General features: G+C 43.2%; 1 protein-coding gene across 2 annotated transcripts in view; it reads left to right on the plus strand.

The window, feature by feature from the left end:
• COL28A1 (collagen type XXVIII alpha 1 chain) overlaps positions 1-21,626 on the plus strand; it is an 81,172-nt gene that overhangs the window by 40,754 nt on the left and 18,792 nt on the right. For both annotated transcript variants that reach the window (XM_060280753.1, XM_060280754.1), the window contains exons 16-25: positions 800-868; positions 1,817-1,885; positions 4,470-4,538; positions 4,992-5,063; positions 5,951-6,019; positions 7,116-7,187; positions 8,317-8,385; positions 9,286-9,354; positions 11,829-11,897; positions 13,382-13,450. In XM_060280753.1, the coding sequence (XP_060136736.1) occupies positions 800-868; positions 1,817-1,885; positions 4,470-4,538; positions 4,992-5,063; positions 5,951-6,019; positions 7,116-7,187; positions 8,317-8,385; positions 9,286-9,354; positions 11,829-11,897; positions 13,382-13,450 (696 nt within the window). The remainder of the gene's footprint in view (positions 1-799; positions 869-1,816; positions 1,886-4,469; positions 4,539-4,991; positions 5,064-5,950; positions 6,020-7,115; positions 7,188-8,316; positions 8,386-9,285; positions 9,355-11,828; positions 11,898-13,381; positions 13,451-21,626) is intronic.

Consider the following 21,626-nt stretch of genomic DNA (forward strand, 5'->3'; position numbering starts at 1 on the left):
ACAGTAGAATGAAAGCTTATATGAAGATGGTGCCCTAGGAGTCTGAAGGACAAAGAAGAAATTCATTGTAAATAATGCAGGAAAAAATGTAATGAACGTGATTAAATTAATTAATGCCTAGATAATGTCTGTGCTCAGGTATAATGGTAGGCTGTGGTTTGTTGTGATGGAAATGACCCTAACTTCCCCCCTACCCTCCAGACAGTCCCCCTCCCAACTTCTTTTCTGGCATGGCTGCAGGGAGGAAGCTGAAAGCATCCGCTGATGATTTTTGATTAGCCACAGTATAGTGAACTGCATGGGTTTAATCACCGTGGTTTGTTTGAAGTCAGGTGGCTTCTTAAATCACAATTGGGAGTCGGCTTGATTCAATAAAACCATAGCTGATATTTACCATGGTCTGTCAGATTTGGTTGACACGACAAGCTACGCGGAAGCAGAAGTTCCTTAACTTGTAGGCACGCTAGAGGAATAAGCAAGGAAGTGGAAGTGCTTGAGACTGGTGGGAGGCTAGGTTTGTTCACAACATGATTTATTGTGACATCCAAATGCGCCCCAGGATGTCATGACCACATTTTTTCATATCATTTCGTCCTGACTTGGTCTCATTAGTTCCTCAAATGTTCTCTATCCCATGATCTTTCCTCCCCCGGGCAGATGTTCCTCTTGAATAGCTTGTGAGCCAATGTGCAAGAATGTGGGAAAGGCATTATAAACTTAAAAATAGTATGGTGATGAAGATGATGAAGAATGCCTTGACTAAAGCAAGAACTTATATGAGAGACGTATTTTCATGCAGGGTGAACGGGGGATGGACGGACCACAGGGCATTATGGGACCACCTGGAACTGGCATCCAAGGAAAGCAGGTAAATGTACATCAGGGGACTGCCTACTTTTGACCAGGTATTTGGTTGGCTTATGGACAAAACTGAGCAGGAATTGTGGATTCCTGTTGAGGATGAGGGCATTATGCAACCATAGCCAAGACAGATTTACTGAGCCCTTTGGACGTCATTGCCCAGTCCTGATTCACTTCTATGTTTGGATTATGCTTTTAGCATAATCATACAAGTCATGTGTGAACAGTGCTTTTTTTCTGGGATACGCAGGGGTATGCATGCCCCTAAACATTTTGTGAATCTAGGTTTGGTCTCATTGAGGGATATATATCTATATATACCTGTCAACCTGTTCTTCCAGGTTTATGATGCAAAATATGAGAAAAGAGAGGCTAGAATTTAATAGAATTTTTAATAGGGGGGAAATAAGGAAAGTCTTAAGGTTGTGTTGAACTTACAAGTTACCCTGCATGCCTGTGGGTGTGCATAAAAAATCACAACATGCTTTTGTGACCTACCTTTCCTTGTGACTAAAGCTTGTAAGGTCACTCCCCTTGGCTTTATTTCCAGGATCTCCAGTGCCTAAGGAAGGGCAGTTGCGTGTCGAGGTCACAGGACATCCCCCCAATAATTCACACATCACACATCAATTTAAGTTTAAGGTTTTTGACATTATTTTGTCCACAACTTTATTTAAAATACAACCAAATGTGAGTGGTTGCTTAGGCATTGGTTCATCCATCTGTCCCCCGCCCTGGGACAGATCTGACATCCCTCGGAAATTTAATATAATTTTTAATGCTGTCCAATCATTTTTAATGATTGGACAGCAACAAACTGTCCAATCACCCTGTGGCCATTTAAGCTAATCTGCCCAGCAACCCCAGGGGATGTCCTGTTAACCCTACCACAACACGTGCTTTCAATGAATAGAGAACCCGATTTCTGATTAACTTCGTACTTTTATCCCTTTAGGGCATTCAGGGTCCAAAAGGTGTGCCTGGGGTGAAAGGGTCACGAGGCACTGGTCTGCCTGGACCAAAGGTACGCATTGAACTTGGAATAAATGTATTGTACGATGAGGGAAAAGTCAGATTCAGTTTCAGATTTGTCCATTGCTACACAAAGATACTATACACGTGGCTGCCTCATTGTGTTTATTTGGCCCTTACGAGGACTTGACATCAATCTTAGTAAAGTATAGGTTTTAAACCATATCTGTTTTGATAAGCCCATTCTTATCCACCTAAACCATCATAATGGATTAGCTTCTGGTTTGCCATATTTTGAAGAGCAAAAAAGAGGACACATTTGCCAAAACCTACTTTTAACTATGGGATGCGGGTGGCGCTGTGGGTTAAACCACAGAGCCTAGGGCTTGCCGATTAGAAGGTAGGTGGTTTGAATCCCCGCAACGGGGTGAGCTCCCGTTGCTCGGTCCCAGCTCCTGCCCACCTAGCAGTTTGAAAGCACGTCAAAGTGCAAGTAGATAAATAGGTACCACTCCAGCGGAAAGGTAAACGGCATTTCTGTGCACTGCTCTGGTTCACCAGAAGCGGCTTTGTCATGCTGGCCACATGACCTGGAAGAGCAAGATGACCTGGAAGAGCAAGATGAGCGCCGCAACCCCAGAGTCGGTCATGACTGGACCTAATGGTCAGGGGTCCCTTTACCTTTACTAGTAGAAAATTACAATTTCTGTGTTCTGCTTCTACATCTGCATTTCCATGACTGACTGAAAATCAAGAGCTGGGATGTGTGTGCACAGATACTCATCGGACCAACTTCCTGGTCAAAGATAAAACATTTCTTGAAGGATGTTACTTGATGGGAGCAATGGAAAGAAAACACAGTTCTCTCTCTCTTTTGAGCCACATTCCACCCTTGATCTTTGTGGGAAATATCCACAATATCAGTGGGTGATCTCAAAGACGTGTACATGACCACATTCTGACCAGCACTTAAAGCTCCCCCTCTGTTGTATTGGAGGAGGTTTCTTGCCTCAAAGAGCACAATGCCGTGTTTTAGAGATGGAACGATCGCTGCAGCTAGGGATGCATTAAGGCAGCGGTTTCTGTTCTTTTTTTTAATTAAAAAAATTCAAAAATACAGAAAATACAAAAAAAAAACATTCAGGAAAATATAACCAAAAAGGAATATCAAAATTGACAGGCAACAAAAAAATAACAAGAAGTAATGTTATAAAGAAAATTATATCGAATATATCAAATAATATACCAAATAATATTCTAGAAAATATTTCAAATAATATATCAACATATATTAAATAATATATCAATATATATGTAATAGGCTTATAAAAAGAAAGGGAAAGGGAAAGGGGGAAAAAGAAGAGGAAAAAAAGAGAAAAAAAGAAAATTGCTTCCTGTTGTTTGAATACCGCTTTCCTTTAATTAATTTGTTTTATCGCGCTTTATCTAAACTGCTATTTACACATATTCTCCAATTTTCCCTTTATATCTTTCAATCTAAACAAATCACCAAATCTACATTTATCCCTTCTCTCTTCAAAAAGTCCTCAACATACTTCCATTCCTTTTTGCAACTTTGTTTGGGGGTATTTCTAATTGCTGCCGTCATTTTTGAAAGCGGTTTCTGTTCTGACCTGTCTCTGCCATAATGAGTTCAGTTTCTGGGAACCACTGCCTTCAGGTACAGTATTTGGATTCCAAAGGGTGCAGGGCAGGCCAAAACCAGCACTTTGATTGGGATGTCGAAATGTATGGGAAGTCAGTGAAGGTGAAAAAGGACCAGTGTAGTGTGCTCATGCTATCTGGACTCAGTTGTCTGCTTGCACTCTTAAGATCTTCAACAGAGGCTGTTCTTCAGGTGACCCCCTTCAGCGGATGGGTATAGCCAAAGGGGCCTACTCAGTGGTAGCACCAAGACTGTGGAATGCTCTCCCCAGAGGAGCTTGGCACCATTTTGCCTTCAGTCTCTCCCTTGGGGTTTGGTTTTTAATTCTGTTGACTGCTTTCATCGTGCTTTTCCCCCTTCATGCTTATTGTAAGTTTAATTTTTTGTTAGGTGCTCTGAGAACCTGTTGAAGGAAAGGGTGTTGAATGAGTACACACACACACACACAGGGGCGTAGCGAGGCAAATTGCCATGCACCCGGGGGGCGCGGCGTCGCTACACAACGACGCATGCATCGCTACATAACGCTGAGAGGGCTTTCTACCTGGAGTTTGTAGCTGGAGGCGCGCGGCTTTGGAGGCGCGGGGGGTGGTGATACCCCGCCACCTAACGGCACATGTGCAGCATCCCGCTGCGCATGCGTGTTACGTAGCGGGGTATCACCGCCCCCCGGCAACTCCAGTCCGTGGCGGGGGGGGTGCCACTTGGCGCCCTCACCCCCGCGACTCCGAAACCGAGCCTCCAGCCTCCTGGTAAAAAGTCCACTTGGTGCGGACTTTCTACCGGGAGGCTGGAGGCTCGGCTTGGGAGTTGCGGGGGTGGGGGTGCCAAGTGCCCCCCCCGAGTGGAACCCGGGGCGGACTGCCCCCCCATTGCGACGCCCCTGCACACACACACACCCTACATTAATAGCAAATTAGGAGAAAATGTTACTTATTGTGCTCAATATAAATATTTTTGTTGTTTTAAGGGGCAAGAGGGTGCGTCTGGAGCAAAAGGAGAAGTTGGAGCAACAGGAATTGGACAGCCTGGACCTAAAGTGAGCCTGTTTTGAACACTTGTATCTAAATGTTTTGATACTGTCTTTTTAAAGGAAATTGAGTTCCAGAGCTTCCTTTCAGAGGTGTGCCTTGCTCCCTGATAGTTTAGCTTTGTAACACTGATGGCTGCTTCTTGTGATACTTTTGGAACTCTGGTACTGTATAGGTACCAGATTACAACATATATTCCAGTTGCACCAATTGCTAATAGCTCAACTATTAATAGCAGTGGTATTTTTGACAAAATGCACAGAAGTAGTGGTCCATAAAGCATCAGTGCCTCACCGATTGTTGGCATTATCAAGGGAAGTTAAGATAAGGAACAGATATTCAAACACCCTATGCTGGGCCCACTAGGCCACATTCTAGAATAAAAAGGATAAAGCATCCCTCCCCAATTGATCCAATTGTGTGTTCCGACTTGAATTGGTTTCTTTAACCTCCTTTCAAAGGGAGAACCGGGAAGACCAGGATTTCCAGGAGAAAGTGGGAAGCCAGGTCTATCAGGAGCATCTGGGAAAAAGGTAACACCATTTAGTTTGTTAGCCATTCCAAAAGGTCCAAGTTTGGTTTACAGTGTACTCACCCTTGACAAACCATTCCTCAGCACAAAGACCTGCGTTTTTGGCTTTCGACCTGTGAAATCTTATTTGTGGCCCCTGCCACAGCTGCCTAGTCTCCCGTTTTCGCGGGAAACCCCCGTATTTTAAACTGTTTCCTGGTTTTTTTTAAAAAAGAGAGAGAGGCTGTATACTATGTATTTATTTACTTACTGCATCTATATCTTTTTCTCCACGGAACTCAAGGTGGTATACACGATTCTCCTCCTCATTTAATCCTCACAAGAACCCTGTGAGTTACATTAGACTGAAAGAAGATGGTGACTGGCCCAAGGTCACCCAGTGAGCTTCATAGCCTAGTGGGGATTTGAACCCAGGTCTTTCAGATTCTAGTCCAGGCATAGGCAACCTTGGCTCTCCAGATGTTTTGGAACTACAACTCCCATGATCCCTGACCACTGGCCCTGTTAGCTAGGGATCATGGGAGTTGTAGTTCCAAAACATCTGGAGAGCCAAGGTTGCCTATGCCTGTTCTAGTCTGACACTATCCACTACACCTCACTGGCTCTCAGCTGCTTCCAACCCTACCTAGAGATGCCTGGGATTGTGTCTGGGACCATCTATATCTACAGAACAGGTGCTCTACCACTGAACTATGGCTGTCCGCCAGATGTCTTGTGCCGCTGAGATTTTCCTGTTTCAGATTGTTGTGTTTGTCCTTTGTATTTTATTGTATTTATAGGAAGTATTTAAGCTGCACTGGAAATGCAGTTTACTAAAGGATGGAGCATAAATCAATAAAGCAAATAAATGCTGTGTGAAAATTAATACCCTCTTCTTATTTTTGTTAGGGGGAACAAGGATTACCTGGCCCAAGAGGTCCAGAGGGAATTCCTGGAAAGGGTGAGGTGGGTCCAAAGGTAAGATTGAATAAATGTGTTTTAGAAGTGTGAAAGTGAAGTAAAATCCCCCCTCTCTCCCCCCCTCCCTCCCTCTCCCTCTCCCTCTCCCTCTCAGTGAAGGACGTTGTAGGACTGATGCCTTTTAATCACTAATATTCCATAGTTCAATTGTTTTCAATATTGCTTATGAAAACAAAACTGGATAGAGATCTTGTGGGCTGCAAGTCTTCCCAACTGTGTAGAGATGCATTTATGCACCTGTACGGATGGGGAATTGAACTTGTGAAGTCCACAGGCAGATGCTTCCACCGCTATGATATCCCTCTGCATTCCCACCTGCATTTGTTCTACACACAATTCATGTCAGCAAGGGGCTCTAGCTAAAACTACAAGAACTTCCAAGTGTGTACATCCTTCTGAAAGTTTTTTTCTTTTTAATAATAATAAAAACATCACAGCACCTGCCTTATCCTTAAAAGTAAGTGGTCCTAATAAAGAAGAAAGTTCCAAAGGGCTGATTGTGGCAATCTGCTGATTGTAGGTTCACCCTATCTGTACTAAAAACAGAAAGAATAAAATTGCAAGATAATGAAATATTAATAGTGTATTCTGAAAGTTAACACCAGAGTTTTCATTGAAATTAATGTCGTCCAGCTGAAAAATTAGGCTGCTTTCTCCTCCTAGAGACTCTTTTAATGAAATACTGGGCAAAGGCACTAATGTTGAAGTTTGACCTCGTGGTCTGTTGCTTCTGGAGCTCCTTCCGTCCCTTTGCTCTTCTCTGGGACCACCGACACTCATCAGTATGTGACAATTGTGTGGTCACAGCTCAGAAACACTTGCAGTTGTCCAGAAACAGAATGACAGATTCCATATGAAAACCCAAAGGAAACTGTATTGGCCTATGGGAACTTCCCCACCCCCATTTTGCAGACCTGCCCTAAAAAATAATTTAAAAAAAGAATTCACGGATAGAATTGATAGATAACCACTTCAGGGCTCATCAATTATCAATTTTCATTTTAGATATTCTAAAAAAAAAAACCATAAATATATGTTGGATGGAAATAGCTTTGTACTACAGTACAGTATTTTATTTTATTTTATTAATTAGGGTGAAGAGGGACAAAGAGGAGCAAAAGGAAATGATGGTCAAAGAGGTTTGCCAGGTGATCCGGGACCAAAGGTGTGTTACTTTCATTTCTGTGTTGCTTCTCTCTGTGTGGGTTCTGTCTGCTAAGAGCCTACCTGTGTGCGGTGCATCAAATACAATTCATATAAGGCACCTGACTACTATAGTCCATGTGGCAGAAGCTAGTGCTCAACTATCTCGGCCACAGGTGGGAAAGACTTTCCAGCTCAAGGGCTGCATCCCCTTCTAGAAGAACGTCCTAGGGCCACAGGTCATGTACACATTATAACCAGACAGAAATACTCAGGGAGGATGCAAGTCAGAGCCAGTGAAGGGTGTGGCCTTGGCAGAAGGGGTGTGGCCTTGGGCAGAGTCCTGAGGATCAGATAGAGAGGTCTGAGGGCCTGCATTCAGCACTCAGACCTGAGACTCCCCATCCCTGGACCATGCAGCTGATTGGAATGAACAAGGGACAGACAGCATGGGCAGAGAGGTCCCTGGTCTTAGCTGATTTCCAAATGAAGACAAGGAACCTAACTTCTCCACGATCACTAGCACCAAAGGGAGAGCACAGGCTACGTCACCAAAGACGCCTCCCGCTGAAATTAAAATTAGCAGAAAGGAAGCAAAATGATAGAATAGTAGCTAGATTGTAGCAATCCTGGAAAAACACTATGATCAAGATGAAGAGCAATTGTTGTGGCTCCAAAACCTTAGTTCAGAAAACTGAGATGATCCTTGAAGTCCTTTCTAATGAATTCAGGAACCAATTGTTGTTGTTGTTTAGTCGTTTAGTCGTGTCCGACTCTTCGTGACCCCATGGACCATAGCACGCCAGGCACTCCTGTCTTGCACTGCCTCCCGCAGTTTGGTCAAACTCATGTTCATAGCTTCGAGAACACTGTCCAACCATCTCGTCCTCTGTCGTCCCCTTCTCCTAGTGCCCTCAAACTTTCCCAACATCAGGGTCTTTTCCAGGGAGTCTTCTCTTCTCATGAGGTGGCCAAAGTATTGGAGCCTCAGCTTCAGGATCTGTCCTTTTACTGGATATCAAATCATCATTTTGCAGCTAGGCAAAATGTTTTGGGTTCCTCTTGAAAGCCAGTACATTAGGACTCCTTGTCGTTGTGTGAATATATTGCTGATAATATAGACATGCATTGATTATGTATTTCTTCTTCAGGGTGAATCTGGAATCAAAGGTTCAGTCGGTAGCCCTGGACCTTCCATTCGTGGGCTTCCTGGCCCCAAGGTGAATGATGTGTTGTTGTTGTTGTTGTTGTTGTTGTTGTTGTTGTTGTTGTTTGCTGTATACCACCCTTCATCCTTAGATCTCAGAGCAGTTTACAGCATAAATTTGTATGGTCTGATTGCTGCAGGAAGAATTAGGTGTAGATCTAACACGTATTCTGAAATCTCCTTTCATGCTCATTGGGCTTGCACAGGAAGAGTGCTCTGCGAAACACAGGAATCTTATGCCAAGTCACACCACTGGCCTGTGTAGCTCAATATTGTCAACCCTAACTGGTAGCAGCTCTGTAGGATTTCAGATAGGAGACCTTCCCCAGCCTTTCCTGTATATCTCAGTAGCTATGGTCCTTCCTTACAGATAGTATGCAGGGCCAGCTCTACCATTTGGCAGAGCGGGATGGTAGACTCAGGCAATGGATGCTAATGGGTGTGGGAGAGGGCAGTGGAAGGAGCCTACCCAGCTGTGCCCTTCTGTTGGAGGACAGACCTCTGTGTACCACATGGCCTGCCTTGCAGCTCTTAAGTTATTGGGGGGGGGGAGAGAGAGATACCTTCTAACCTTCACTTCTAGCAAAATGTATTGTGTCAGTCCTGACTGTGTGTAGTAGATGGGATCCAAAATAGCTGTAAGTCTTAAGAGACTGGCCCTTGTTACTTTCAGTTTCTTTCCTGTTTGGTACCATGTTAAATAAACCCTTCCTACTTTTTCTCATAGGTGTGATTTGTAGAAAGAACATCTCCAAGCGCATAATTTCAGAAGCAACCGTTTGTCAAATAAATAAATAAATAAATAAATAAATAAATAAATAAATAAATAAATAAAAGCGACGTGATCCTGGTACTTTCCTCCAAAATTGTGTGGTCCTTTAATAAAGACGTGTTCTTTTGTGTGTATGTTTAGGGGGAGCAAGGATATGCAGGACCTCCCGGGAGCGATGGAAACCCTGGAAATTCAATCATGGGACCTCAGGTGTGCAGTTTTAATAAAACAAAATATTGGCAAGCTGATTCAATATGACCACATGCAAAGAAGTAGAATGAAATACTAACTTGGGTGTTTTTCGGCTTGTTGGGCAGGATCAGGGCTGGTTAAAGATATGCTAGGGCCCTAATCCTCAAATTACTGTCTGGGGTTCCTTTTAGATCACATCTCACCTCTGTTTTGAGCCCAATTCCAGGTACTCACATTAGTGTTTAAAGCCCTAAATGACTCAGGCCCCAAATGTCAACCCCCTCCTCTGCCTACAGACCTTCTCAAGTGTTAAGATTGGTAGAGGGGGGCCTTTTTGGTAGTTCCGCTACCCTCAGGAGTTTGGGGTTGTGGTGACCCAGAAGAGGGCATTCTTTGTAGCAGCCTCTAAGTTATGGTGCTCCCTCCCTACAGAGGTGCATCTGGCCACTTCATTATACAGGGTTTGGCAAATACTGAAGATGCATCTCTTTATCCTGGCTTTTGACACCTGGAATGTGTGTTTTCAGGACCCACCTTATTTGTTGCAATAACACTTTTTGTACTTGTACATTTTTGAATAGTTTTTAATTTTGTTTTTTAAATTGTTGTAACCCGTCCTGGGGCCTTCGGGTGAATGGTAAGTGATGAAATAATAGTAAGTGACATCAAGCTTAAGTGGCCCTCTTTATTGAGTAATCAAATGTTACGATGTCAGCAGTAATCTGAAGTCATATCCAACCAGGTGCAATGGATTTATAATAGGAAGCTGCCATCTGAGTCTTTGTTGCAATTCATTGTAAAATATTTTGATTACCCAATACGGTCGTACCTCGGGAGTCGAACAGAATCCATTCCGGAATTCCGTTCTTTCTCCATAATCCAGCACATGTTTGCAATTTGGCCTCTGGTTCCTCTGCCCCTTCGAAATCCAGCTTGCACTTCTGGGAGTTCTCGGTCCACATACTGCTTAAGCCTGCCTTGTAGAATTTTAAGCATAACCTTGCTAGCATGTGAAATGAGCGCAATTGTGCGGTAGTTGAAGCATTCTTTGGCACTGCCCTTCTTTGGGATTGGGGTGTAGACTGATCTTCTCCAATCCTCTGGCCACTGCTGAGTTTTCCAACTTGCTGGTATATTGAGTGTAGCACCTTAACAGCACCTTTTAACAGCATCTTTTAAAATTTTAAATAGTTTAGCTGGAATATCATCACTTCCGCTGGTTTTGTTATTAGCAGTGCTTTCTAAGGCCCACTTGACTTCACTCTCCAAGATGTCTGGCTCAAGGTCAGCAACCACAGCATTCAAACAGCCTCAGTCTGAAATGCCACAGTCCATTAATTGATGTAAGCCTTTCGATGGTCTGGATGTCAGATTTAGGATATTGTGAAATGAAGATGCAGCAATTCTTACGCCTTCTAAAATCAGGAGGAATATGTGGGACAAAATCCTCAGTTCATAAGAGAAGGGTATTGTTATCCTTTTTTGGTTGTTCACAAAGTTAGAACATCTGTTTGGCAACTCTTCCCAGTGCAGGAATTTGGAAGTCAAAATAGAGACAAGACCCCTTGCCCCTGTTTTCTTTCGTTATTGAAATAATTAATGGGGAAACTACTTGATATTTTAAAACACTGGCAACAAACCAGAGGAATCCTTTAGGCACACCCTGAAGACTCAGACATGTCCAGCATGACTTCTGCTCCTCCCATCTTCTTGGAAGAGGAGCTTCCCTTGCACTACTATATCATATACCACTTCTGAATTTCACATGCGGTTCTTTGTGGCTTTTTGGTGCAAGCCAGTTCTCAAGTATCGCCAGTTCTCCAACTTGCAAATAATAATAATTTATTATTTATACCCCGCCCATCTGGCTGGGTTTCCCCAGCCACTCTGGGCGGCTTCCAACTGAAAAATGAAATAAAATAATCTATTAAACATTAAAAGCCTCCCTAAACAGGGCCGCCTTCAGTTGTCTTCTAAAAGTAAAATAGTTACTTATTGCCTTGACATCTGATGGGAGGGCATTCCACAGGGCGGGCGCCACTACCTAGAAGGCCCTCTGCCTGGTTCCCTGCAACTTGGCTTCTTGCAACGAGGGAACCGCCAGAAGGCCCTCGGTATTGGACCTCAGTGTCCGGGCAGAACGATGGGGGTGGAGACGCTCCTTCAGGTATACTGGACCGAGGCCATTAGCTGTCAATGTCAAGATTAGCTGTCAATGTCCAGATCGTGAACACTTTCCCTGGTAGTATTCTGCCCGATGAGTAACAGCTTCCTCCTCCCTCCCCGAGTCCTTTTCAACCAGAAGTACAACAGGAAGGTGAAGCTTCTCTGTCCCGGGCATATTATTAGAATATTATAATATTATAATATTCTGTGACATGGCAGGCTGCCAGTTTTGCCTTCTCACATGCCAACATCAAAGTCTGGCAACGTTAAGAGTTAATAACATGATGTTCAGATAATTTATATTGACGTTGATTATTTGTCTTCAGGGTTCTCCAGGCTTACCGGGGCCACCAGGACTTCCTGGAGCAAAGGGGGATGGCTTTCCGGGTGCACCAGTAAGTATAATTTCACCTCTAATTTGTGATAGGTAAGAGGTAAAAGGTAAAAGGTAAGAATAGTACACTGTCCTCAGTGTCCTGAAGCATCACACCTTGCCTCCTTGGGGGTCTGAAGTGCCTTCAGAGCTCCAGCGTGCCTTGTATGTTCATAGCGGCCAGAAGAGTCTCTCCCCCTTTCTTTTCTTTTCAAAATAATGTTTCCTTTATTATACATAAACAATGTGGTACGATACAATACATACATACGATACCATACCATACCATACATATCTGCAAAACATACATTACCTACATACCCACCCAACATAAACCCATCAGTGTTTGACTTCCAACTGTTCTCATTGTGCTATTTTGCAATTTATTAATCCATTTGCATTTCATTTTTGTTTGCTCTATTTTTCTAGTTATTTTTCTAAACGAATTTTACTATGTGTTTTTTCTGCTTTTTAGATTCATTCTATGTGTGTCGGGAGATCCACCTTATCCATATACCGTAGTTTTTGAGATATTCTTTAAATATCATCCATTCCTTGTTAACTTTGTGTATAGTGTTTCCTCTTAGTCTCCCTGTAAATATTCAATCATTTTTGCTAACCAGTCTGTTTTTGTGGGGACATTGTTACTTTTCCAGTCTCTCCCCCTTTCAAGGCAAGCGCTCTTCTCTGCCCTTGACACAATCTGAAGCTGGTTTATTTATTGTATATTCCTGCGTATAAGACTACTTTTTAACCCAGGAAAATCTTCTCAAAAGTCGGGGGTCGTCTTATATACCGGGTCGTATTTCTTATACGGCGAGTATATCCCAAACTTTATATTTTAACTGGAAAAGTTGGGGCTCGTCTTATATGCCCAGTTGTTTTATACGCCAGAATACACGGGTATGTTTCTGCCACTTAGCCCACCACTGGGGATATGCTGCCCCCAGCTTTTGGCATTTTCTTCCTCTCTTATCTTATGTATTGAAATTGGTTTTATGTTTTGATTAGTTCTTACTGGTGTTTTACAGTGGTACCTCTACTTACAAATGTTTCTACTTACAAATGGAGTTCCGTCCGCCATCTTGGATGCGGTTTAGATAGGATTTTTTTTACTTACGAATTTTTAGATAGGGTTGCTTCGACTTACGAATTTTTTCTCCCAATGCATTCCTATGGGATCCGACTTACACATTTTTTCGACTTACAAATGTGCGTTCGGAACACATTAAATTCGTAAGTAGAGGTACCACTGTACTTGTTTTTATGCTGTTCGTTTTCTATTTTTGCTGTTTTGTTTTATTAATTGCATTTGTTATAATATGGTTTTGCCACCCTGATGGAAAGGTAGGATACAATTTTAACAACAGATTAAAATAAAAAGTGCATGTTTTTGTTTTTAATGAAAAAATAAAAGCTTCTAGATTGAGGCCCACATCCCATTATTTGTACATCCTTCGGTTCTGTGAGACTAACCAGCCTGTATTTTTTCTGATGTTATCCTAGGGACCTCAGGGAATGCCTGGCCTTCAGGGACCAAGAGGTCTTAAAGGAGCAGGGGACCCTGGCCAAAAGGTACTCATGCTAAAGTAACACGTATAATTTTAATAGATAACTCTGTCATTAAAAGCAGGTAAAACAAATTCTATGCACTGTTTCCCTCCATATTGAAGAGAATGCTCTTGTGCTCAGATCCTGCTTGCTGGTTTCCCCACAGGCATCTGGTTGGCCTCTGTGAGAACAGGATGCTGGACTAGATGGGTCCCTGGCCTGATCCAGCAGGCTCTTTTTATATTCTTATATTTCCTCAGAAATGAACACAAATCACAGTTTCTTCTTGATCAATAACATAACTTTTATAAAGTTGACAGAATCCATCTTGACGTAGCCCTTTAAGTGTTAACAGAAGTTAGACCTCTGGCACGATGTCAAGCTGCCATTTGGGGTAATGGCCCACCCAATGTGACTAGCTTGCATTTCCAAAAAATAAAATAAAAATAAAAATCCATACCAACTCTCAGAAATCAGCAATTTAAAACTAGCAGCAGTACAGCAAGTGTTTTAAAAGCATAGGCCATGTTTTCTTTTAAAAATAGAGAAATCAGCAAAACAAAAAAAGCTATCCTCTCACCTATGGGTGTTTAAAGAAAAGCTGAAATTAAGGAAAATTGGCCCCAAATAAATGGCTCTTTAAACACTACTTTAAAGTTTGACAAGTCTATAGAAACTGTGTGAAATATTTGTGTGTGCTTGTCTAAATCAGACCGCTTTCAATCAGTCCTCTGCTTTAACAATGTAAAAATCTGCTGTTGCCTTCTGCTGCCCAATTTACATAGGGAAATCAAAACCTGTCACAGCTGATCCATAAAATAAAATGCACATTTCAGTATGTCGTGAGCTCCTTGGTGGGCTGCTAAACACTTCTGTCCCCATGTGAACGAAACAGCACAGGAATTTGTCAAAACAAACAGATAAATCACTACTTTGGAGCATATTCTGGCAATGGCAAACCAGTTTGGTATTATCCTAGTAAATAGGAGAGAGGGAGAGGGAGAGAGCTTCCTACATTCCATGTTGTCATATGAGCATTCTTATAAAACCATTCCATTTGCAGAATTAGAGCTATTAAAAATTAGATGCAGCAAAAGGTCTGCTTCTTGTTGCTTCTGAGGAATGCAGTGTGCATTTCTGTATACTAGGAATTGTGCCTCTCTGTTTGTTCTGCTCACCATTCCCCCTTCCTGCTCCTCCTCATCCCACTTCCTCGTGGTAACCCTCTAGACCAGGCATCCCCAAACTGCGGCCCTCCAGATGTTTTGGCCTACAACTCCCATGATCCCTAGCTAGCAGGACCAGTGGTCAGGGAAGATGGGAATTGTAGTCCAAAACATCTGGAGGGCCGAAGTTTGGGGATGCCTGCTCTAGACCAGTGATGGCCAAACTTGGCCCTCCGGATGTTTTGGGACTACAACTCCCACCATCCCTAGATAACAGGACCAGTGGTCAGGGATGATGGGAATTGTAGTCCCAAACAGCTGGAGAGCCAGGTTTGGCCATCACTGCTCTAGACCATGTTTGGGGAACATTTTGACTCCATGGGCCAGTTCCTTATCGAGACCCCTGAATATTTGTACCCAAGAAGGTGAAAAAACAATAATCCACATGTTCATTAAATAAGAGACGCAACCTGTACTTCAGTGGCCTTATTATTTCAGACAAATCCTTGAAGCCGCAGCTATTATGGATCCCTGCACCTGTAAGAAGGAACAGTTTGTGTGGCGGAAAACAATCTCACATATTGGCTTTAGTGCAGTAGTGCAAATAATACCTTTTACCCCAGTCCAGGGGCTGACACAGTATACTGGTAGCCATTGATGCACGAAGCCCACAAGCAGAACCTAAGCACAACAGCATCCTCCCCAACTATGATTTCTCGCAATTTGTACTCAGAGCCATTGTCGGGCGTCAGGGAATCCGATCCCCCCCAGTAGGTTGCCAGGAATAGATAAACAAGGAGAGTTCTTACCAATGTCTTTTATTCAATAGTCACAGAGAGAGGCTTAGAAAAGCTGTCTCTTGGAGTAACGGCATTGCTCCAAGTAATCTCCACCCCCCTTCTCTCCTCAATCGTCAAAAGCACCACCTACCTTATGGTGGCCGCTTAGGGCCATTTGTCTCCAAGCCCTTTGCTCTCCTACTTTCAATGCTTGCTGGGTTCTGGGAGAACAGGGGGGTCTGGAATGCTTTCTAGTGATAACGTGTCAGCCAGCTGCTCCCACTCTGCTTCTCCCTCTCCCATTACTTCCCAACTTTCCCCCTCATCTGCCTCTGAGCTGTGACCTCCCACGAACCCCTGTTGTAAATATATACTGTCTAAATGTATACCGTCTTTCTCTTCTCTGGAAGGGTCAGGCTGGGGAGGCGGTCTCCACCATTCCTCCTCTGTCCAGTCCCTGACAGCCACATTGCCTCTGCCAGTGGAAGTGGGACACAGCCATTGTGGTTAGTAGCCATTGGTGGCCTTGTCCTCCATGACTCTGCATAATCTTCTTTGAAAGCCCTCCAAGTTGGTGGCCATTACTGCCTCCTGTGGGAAGGAGTTCCACGAGGAAGTGCTTCTTTTATCTGCCCCGAATCGTCCCAGGTCCACCTTCATTACTGGTTACTGAGATAATACAGTGGAACCTCGGTTTATGAACACCTCGGTTTATGAATTTTCGGTTTATGAACACCGTGGACCCATCTGGAACGGATTAATTCATTTTCCATTACTTTCAATGGGAAAGTTCGCTTCGGTTTATGAACGCTTCAGTTTATGAACAGACTTCCGGAACCAATTACACCCATGCTTCAGTTTATGAACGCTTCAGTTTAAGTACTCCGCGGACCCGTCTGGAACGGATTAATCCACTTTCCATTACTTTCAATGGGAAAGTTCGCTTCAGTTTATGAACGCTTCAGTTTAAGTACTCTGGAACGGATTAATCCACTTTCCATTACTTTCAATGGAAAAGTTCGCTTCAGTTTATGAACGCTTCAGTTTATGAACAGACTTCCGGAACCAATTGTGTTCATAAACCGAGGTACCACTGTATATGGAAATGTGGTATAGAAATTGTTCCGGCTATTGTTTTCCTTCTCACAGAGGTTCGGTCGCCACTTTCATTGTCATTTATTTTTCGTATTATTGAGGTATCGAAAACACACACACACACACACACACACACACACACACAGCGATCAATAGGACTTGGTTTTTCCCTCCGATCCTTCTTCTGTACTGCTCTGATTTCCTCTATTTTTTAATTTAAAAAAAGCGAACAGCTTTGTTTAACCAAAGAGCCCCCTATAAACACATTTACATACAAGTTGGAATTCCACTAAGTATCACTCCATAAGAATGTTCCCTCAATCTCAATTGGAGCTCTGTTCTTTGGGCTTGAGAGATGGCTCGTATATGCACGCAGCAGAAAGGAGGAATTTGGTGAAACAGAGGCCCGATTCACTCAAAACCGCCTGTGGGATGCGGGAACACCATAGGCGTAACCTTCTTGTTGTGTATAGGATAGACATGAAGGGCAAAGGAGCAGGCTGTAATCACAACTGGATATGTATATAAAAGGCATGCAAATCGTAAAGCCACAGCCTTGATACCACAACAGTGGGAATAGCCTATCCTAGCATTTTTACTGAAGAACAGAGCCAAAGCTTTTTTTGGGGGGAACCCACCAACAGTGGTCTCTGGGGGCTAGGTAGAGCCAGCTGCAGGAAGTGTATCATGTTAAGATCCTGGCCTATCAAACATAGGCTTAATTCCAGTAAAGAGCTGAGTGTCTGTTCCTTGCCCCAGGCGTCTTAATTGATCTCACACACGGTAACTGCCCGTTAGTTCAATTTCAGCTGACTGCATTTTCTTCCTCCCTCGCCCTTTTTAATTAAGAAAAAAATAAGTATGCAGAAAAATTCCTGCGGTTCAAAAACAAACAAAAACAAAGCGAAAAGCCCAGCATGGCAATTCTTTGTATATCTTTGGATCCATTTCAACAGATATACATAATACTTCCCTCATATGGAGTTGTTTCCAACCCATATCATTCCATGAATTTACGCTGCATGTGTTTCACAGTACTGTAGTGGAACAATTTGTAATAAATGCATGGGAGGTCACGGAGTTAATCGAGAGGAGCAAAAAAATAAGACACACACCCCTGTCTATATAATATATATGCAAACTGTTTAATGTTTGATTTTACACTAATTTTAGACTACGTACAGCCATACCTCGGACTACGTTTGCTTCAGGTTACATACTTTCAGGTTGCGTACTCCGCAAACCCAGAAGTATTTTTCGCCCTGTGCGCGGTCTGCGCATGTGCAGAAGCGGTGTGCGCGGTCTGTGCATGCACAGAAGTATTCTGTGCAGTTCGCACATGCGCAGAAGCGCGCTTTCGTGCTTGTTCGGGTTACGTACTTTTTGGGTTACAAACCGCACCCCGGAACGAATCAGGTGCATAACCCGAGGTACCTCTGTATCACATAATAACAATGATTAGCTCCAAAACAAGTCCACTTCAAATTATGGGCTATGAAGCTGTCTTGTTGAAACTAACCATAGTGCTAAACCACAGCCACTGGTTCAGATGACTCCAGAAGGCATTGTTCATTAAAAAATGGAAAGAAAGCTTCTGGTTCCTCGTCCCCCCTGCCCTTGGACACAGAGGGGAGAAAAGAGGGGTATGTGAGCCTGGGAGGAGAATAGGCCCATTCATGTAGCTCTAAGTCTGTGGTCCTTCAGATGATGTAGGTCTCCAGCTCTCGTTATCCTTAGTCATCATGGTCAATGGTCAGGAATGATGGGAGCTGCAGTTAAGCAATAGTCCTCCTGTGGCGCAATGGGTCAGTGTGCCTGGCTCCAACCAAAAGGTTGGTGGTTTGAGCCCATCCAGGACAGGATTCTTGCATTACAGGGGATTGGACTAGATTACCCTTAGGGTTAATCCGATTCTGTGATCTGGAAGGTCATGGAATCCCCGCCTTTGACCATGCAGATGTTGTTGAACTACACATCCCATCATCCCTGACCCTTGGTCATGTTGGCTGGGGCTGATGGGAGTTGGAGCCAAACAACATCTGGAGGACCATAGAGTCCACATCTCCGCTCTAAACTGTGGTTTAGCTCAAAACTCCCAGAAGCCCCAGCCGGCACAGGCTATCGCACTCAGGTCTTGCTTACAGGTTATCTGCTTGGCCAGCATGAGAACATAATGCTGGACTAGATAGCTCTTTGGCCTGATCCAGCAGGGAGTGCTGGTTTAGCAACATGTCTAAACTGTATCTAAGTATTTACAGAAAATGTTTTGAACAGCCTGTCTTTGAAACGGTTTAGAGGAGAAACATTTGCCTGCCGTAGTCCTGTGAATTAAAGTTAAAGCAGCTTGGTCCTATTCAGGTTTACTTGAAATTAAATGAGTGAGTTCAGAGGGGCATAATAATAATAATAATAATAATAATAATAATAATAATAATAATATTTATACCCCGCCCATCTGGCTGGGTTTCCTGAGTAGCCTGCAATCCAGTTAAATCACAATGTTTTAGGTCAGGCATGTCCAACAGGTAGATTGTGATCTACCAGTAGATCACTGGACGTCTGTGGTAGATCACTGGCTCCCCCCAAAGAAGCTGAACAACTGTGGCTCCCCTAAAAAAAAGCTCAACATTTTACCTCCTCCCTGATAAAACTCAACAACTTTGACCCAAACCCCCCAAAATGGGCCTTCCTCCTTCTTAAAAAAAACTTTGACCTGAACCCCCCAAAAGGAGGTAGATCACTGCCAGTTTTTAACTCTGTGATTAGATTGCAGTCTCTTGGGAGTTGGCCACCCCTGTTTTAGGTGACTAAATCAGAAAGGCCAGGGAGGGGGTTTTACAAATTCAACTCATCCACAAATACCAAAAGGCCCATACAGAAATTGACCCGTCCTTTGGCACCACCTGCTGGTAGCACATGGAATCAATGTTCCTCTCTATGTGCAAATACCGGTAATAACTGCTCAGGGGATGGGGATGGAACAATGCCACCATGAAAAAAGGGATTTGACACTTCATGTCCCTACACTGAAGCCCGCCCGCCCCCCATTCCAAATGGGAACACGTCACAACTGCTTTCAGACGTTTTCCAGTTACAGATCTATAACATGTAGTTTGGCCCCATCTTTAGCATTCAGGATCAACCATGCAAGCCTACACATGTGTGATCCACGGTCAATTCCTCTGAGTTTAATAGGACTTATTCCCAAGTAAAAAAAAAATTTTTTTTAAGTACTGCAGCAGCTCTAATCTTCACGATCTTTTCACAGTCTGATCCACAAACCAGAAAAACAGGCTTCTCAGATTTAAGCGTTGAAGTCGCAGCATTCCAGCCCTGAAAGCTTCTCGATTAACTAGTTTGAAGGTTCAGCTACCCCCTCTCTAATATTACAGACGTCTCCTCCCCCTAAACAAACCACAGTTGTACGCAGATTGTCAAACAGACCTTTGTCCTTTAGGGATTTCACCAAGATCAAGTTGCTCTCAGCAATCTGTCGACAGCTGTCCTATTATTTAAATCTCCGGTAGCTTTGTTAGACATTTCTCCATGATGTGTTTGAATTGTTAAACCTTTAAGTGCTGGGCTGGTTAGAAACTCTGCGGGAGAAGAAGGTTGCTCCAAATAACAGTTCCGGCAGCTTCCCCCATCATTCAGAGAGTGAGAGAGAACTTCATGAAGAACGAGTTAGGTGACCTCTCCCTACATGCCTCAATATTTACCTGCTCTGAATTGCCTCCCTCTCTGGCGGGGGGGTGGGGGGAGAGAACATGGAGACCGTCTCTTATTTATTTATAAAAACATCTTCCCCCGTGCTGGTTTTTTAGAAAAAGAGGTGCCGAAACTCACCGTGAACGCCTCCCTTGTTCTCTTATAATGGCAATGGAGTCCACCAGAAAAAAAGCCCTCCTCTTCACCCATGTTTTGCTTATTTCCCACCTTTGTTCCAAAGATCTCAATTTAGCATCCATGGCTCTCCTTCTCTCTACGTTATCCTCCCAACAACTCTGTGAGCAGTGCTGGATTTATGTATAAGCTAAACAAGCTATAGCTTATGGCCCCACTCTCTTGGGGGGGGCCCAAAAAAAAAATGAAAAGGAAAAGAACTGGATGTAAATTTCCAAAATATAAGATAAAAAGAAATAAACTAAAACCTACATACTGCAACAGTGTTTTGTGTTGTGTAGGTCCATAAATTACCATATAGCATATATTCGACACAAAGAAACAGTGACAATTTGTTGTTGACAAAGGACAGCTGGACATATAAAGGGCCTATTATCTCCTGTAGCTTAGGGCCTTATCAAACCTAAATCTGGACCTGCCTGTGAGGTAGGTTAGGTTAAGTGTTGGTGACTGGTTCAAGGTCACCCGGTGAACTCTGTACTCCCAGGTTACACAAGCATTAAAAGAAAAGGGGGGGGACATCATAATTAAACAGACTGTAAAACAACCCCATTTTTTAAAAAACCCATAGCAATTAAAAGCAGGTTGAGAGATCAAGTGCAATATTCCAAAGGCAGCCCAATGTCAATACAGACATTGTGTTTTGCAACACCGGTGGCACCAGTAAAAAAAAGTCTGCCTTTGAGTTGCCCCAGGCCAATGATCCTTGGAGTTGGGCAAGGATAACCTCCTCCATCCCTGATATCTTTATCCCAACGCTTTCTCTGGGTGCCCAAGCCAAATGAGGTGCAGCATGCGGCTGTTTATGAAAGGGGCATCTCAGTGGCTGTGTGTCCCAACTGCAGAATGCTCTTCCCAAGCAGGGCCACATGTACCTAACTTTAATGCCCTTTTTGCCACCAGCTTTTAAATCTCTCTTATTTTCCAAGACCTTTTTGAATTTTGTTGTAGCTCCTAATATTCCCCTGGCTCTGTGGCTTTAATTCTCTGCTTTTTGGTTTGGGTGTGCGTTTAAATATTCTTTAAAAATAAATAAATAAAAAGCCTTAATTAGGGATTGCTTTCATGGTGGTGGTTTTTTTTTTTTTTTTTTACATTTTACTGTATTGTGCATTTTTATTCTATGGGCTGCCCTGAGAATGCACGTAAATAAATAGCACATGTAACGTGTAATGTAGCCTTTAGCTATTGATATCTATGAGGAGTGCTTGCCGGCTTTTGAGTTGGAACATCTTCCGCTATGATTTGTTTTGAAAA

Source organism: Zootoca vivipara, chromosome 12 (genome assembly GCF_963506605.1).
Source record: "Zootoca vivipara chromosome 12, rZooViv1.1, whole genome shotgun sequence".
In the NCBI taxonomy this organism is placed as follows: domain Eukaryota; kingdom Metazoa; phylum Chordata; class Lepidosauria; order Squamata; family Lacertidae; genus Zootoca; species Zootoca vivipara.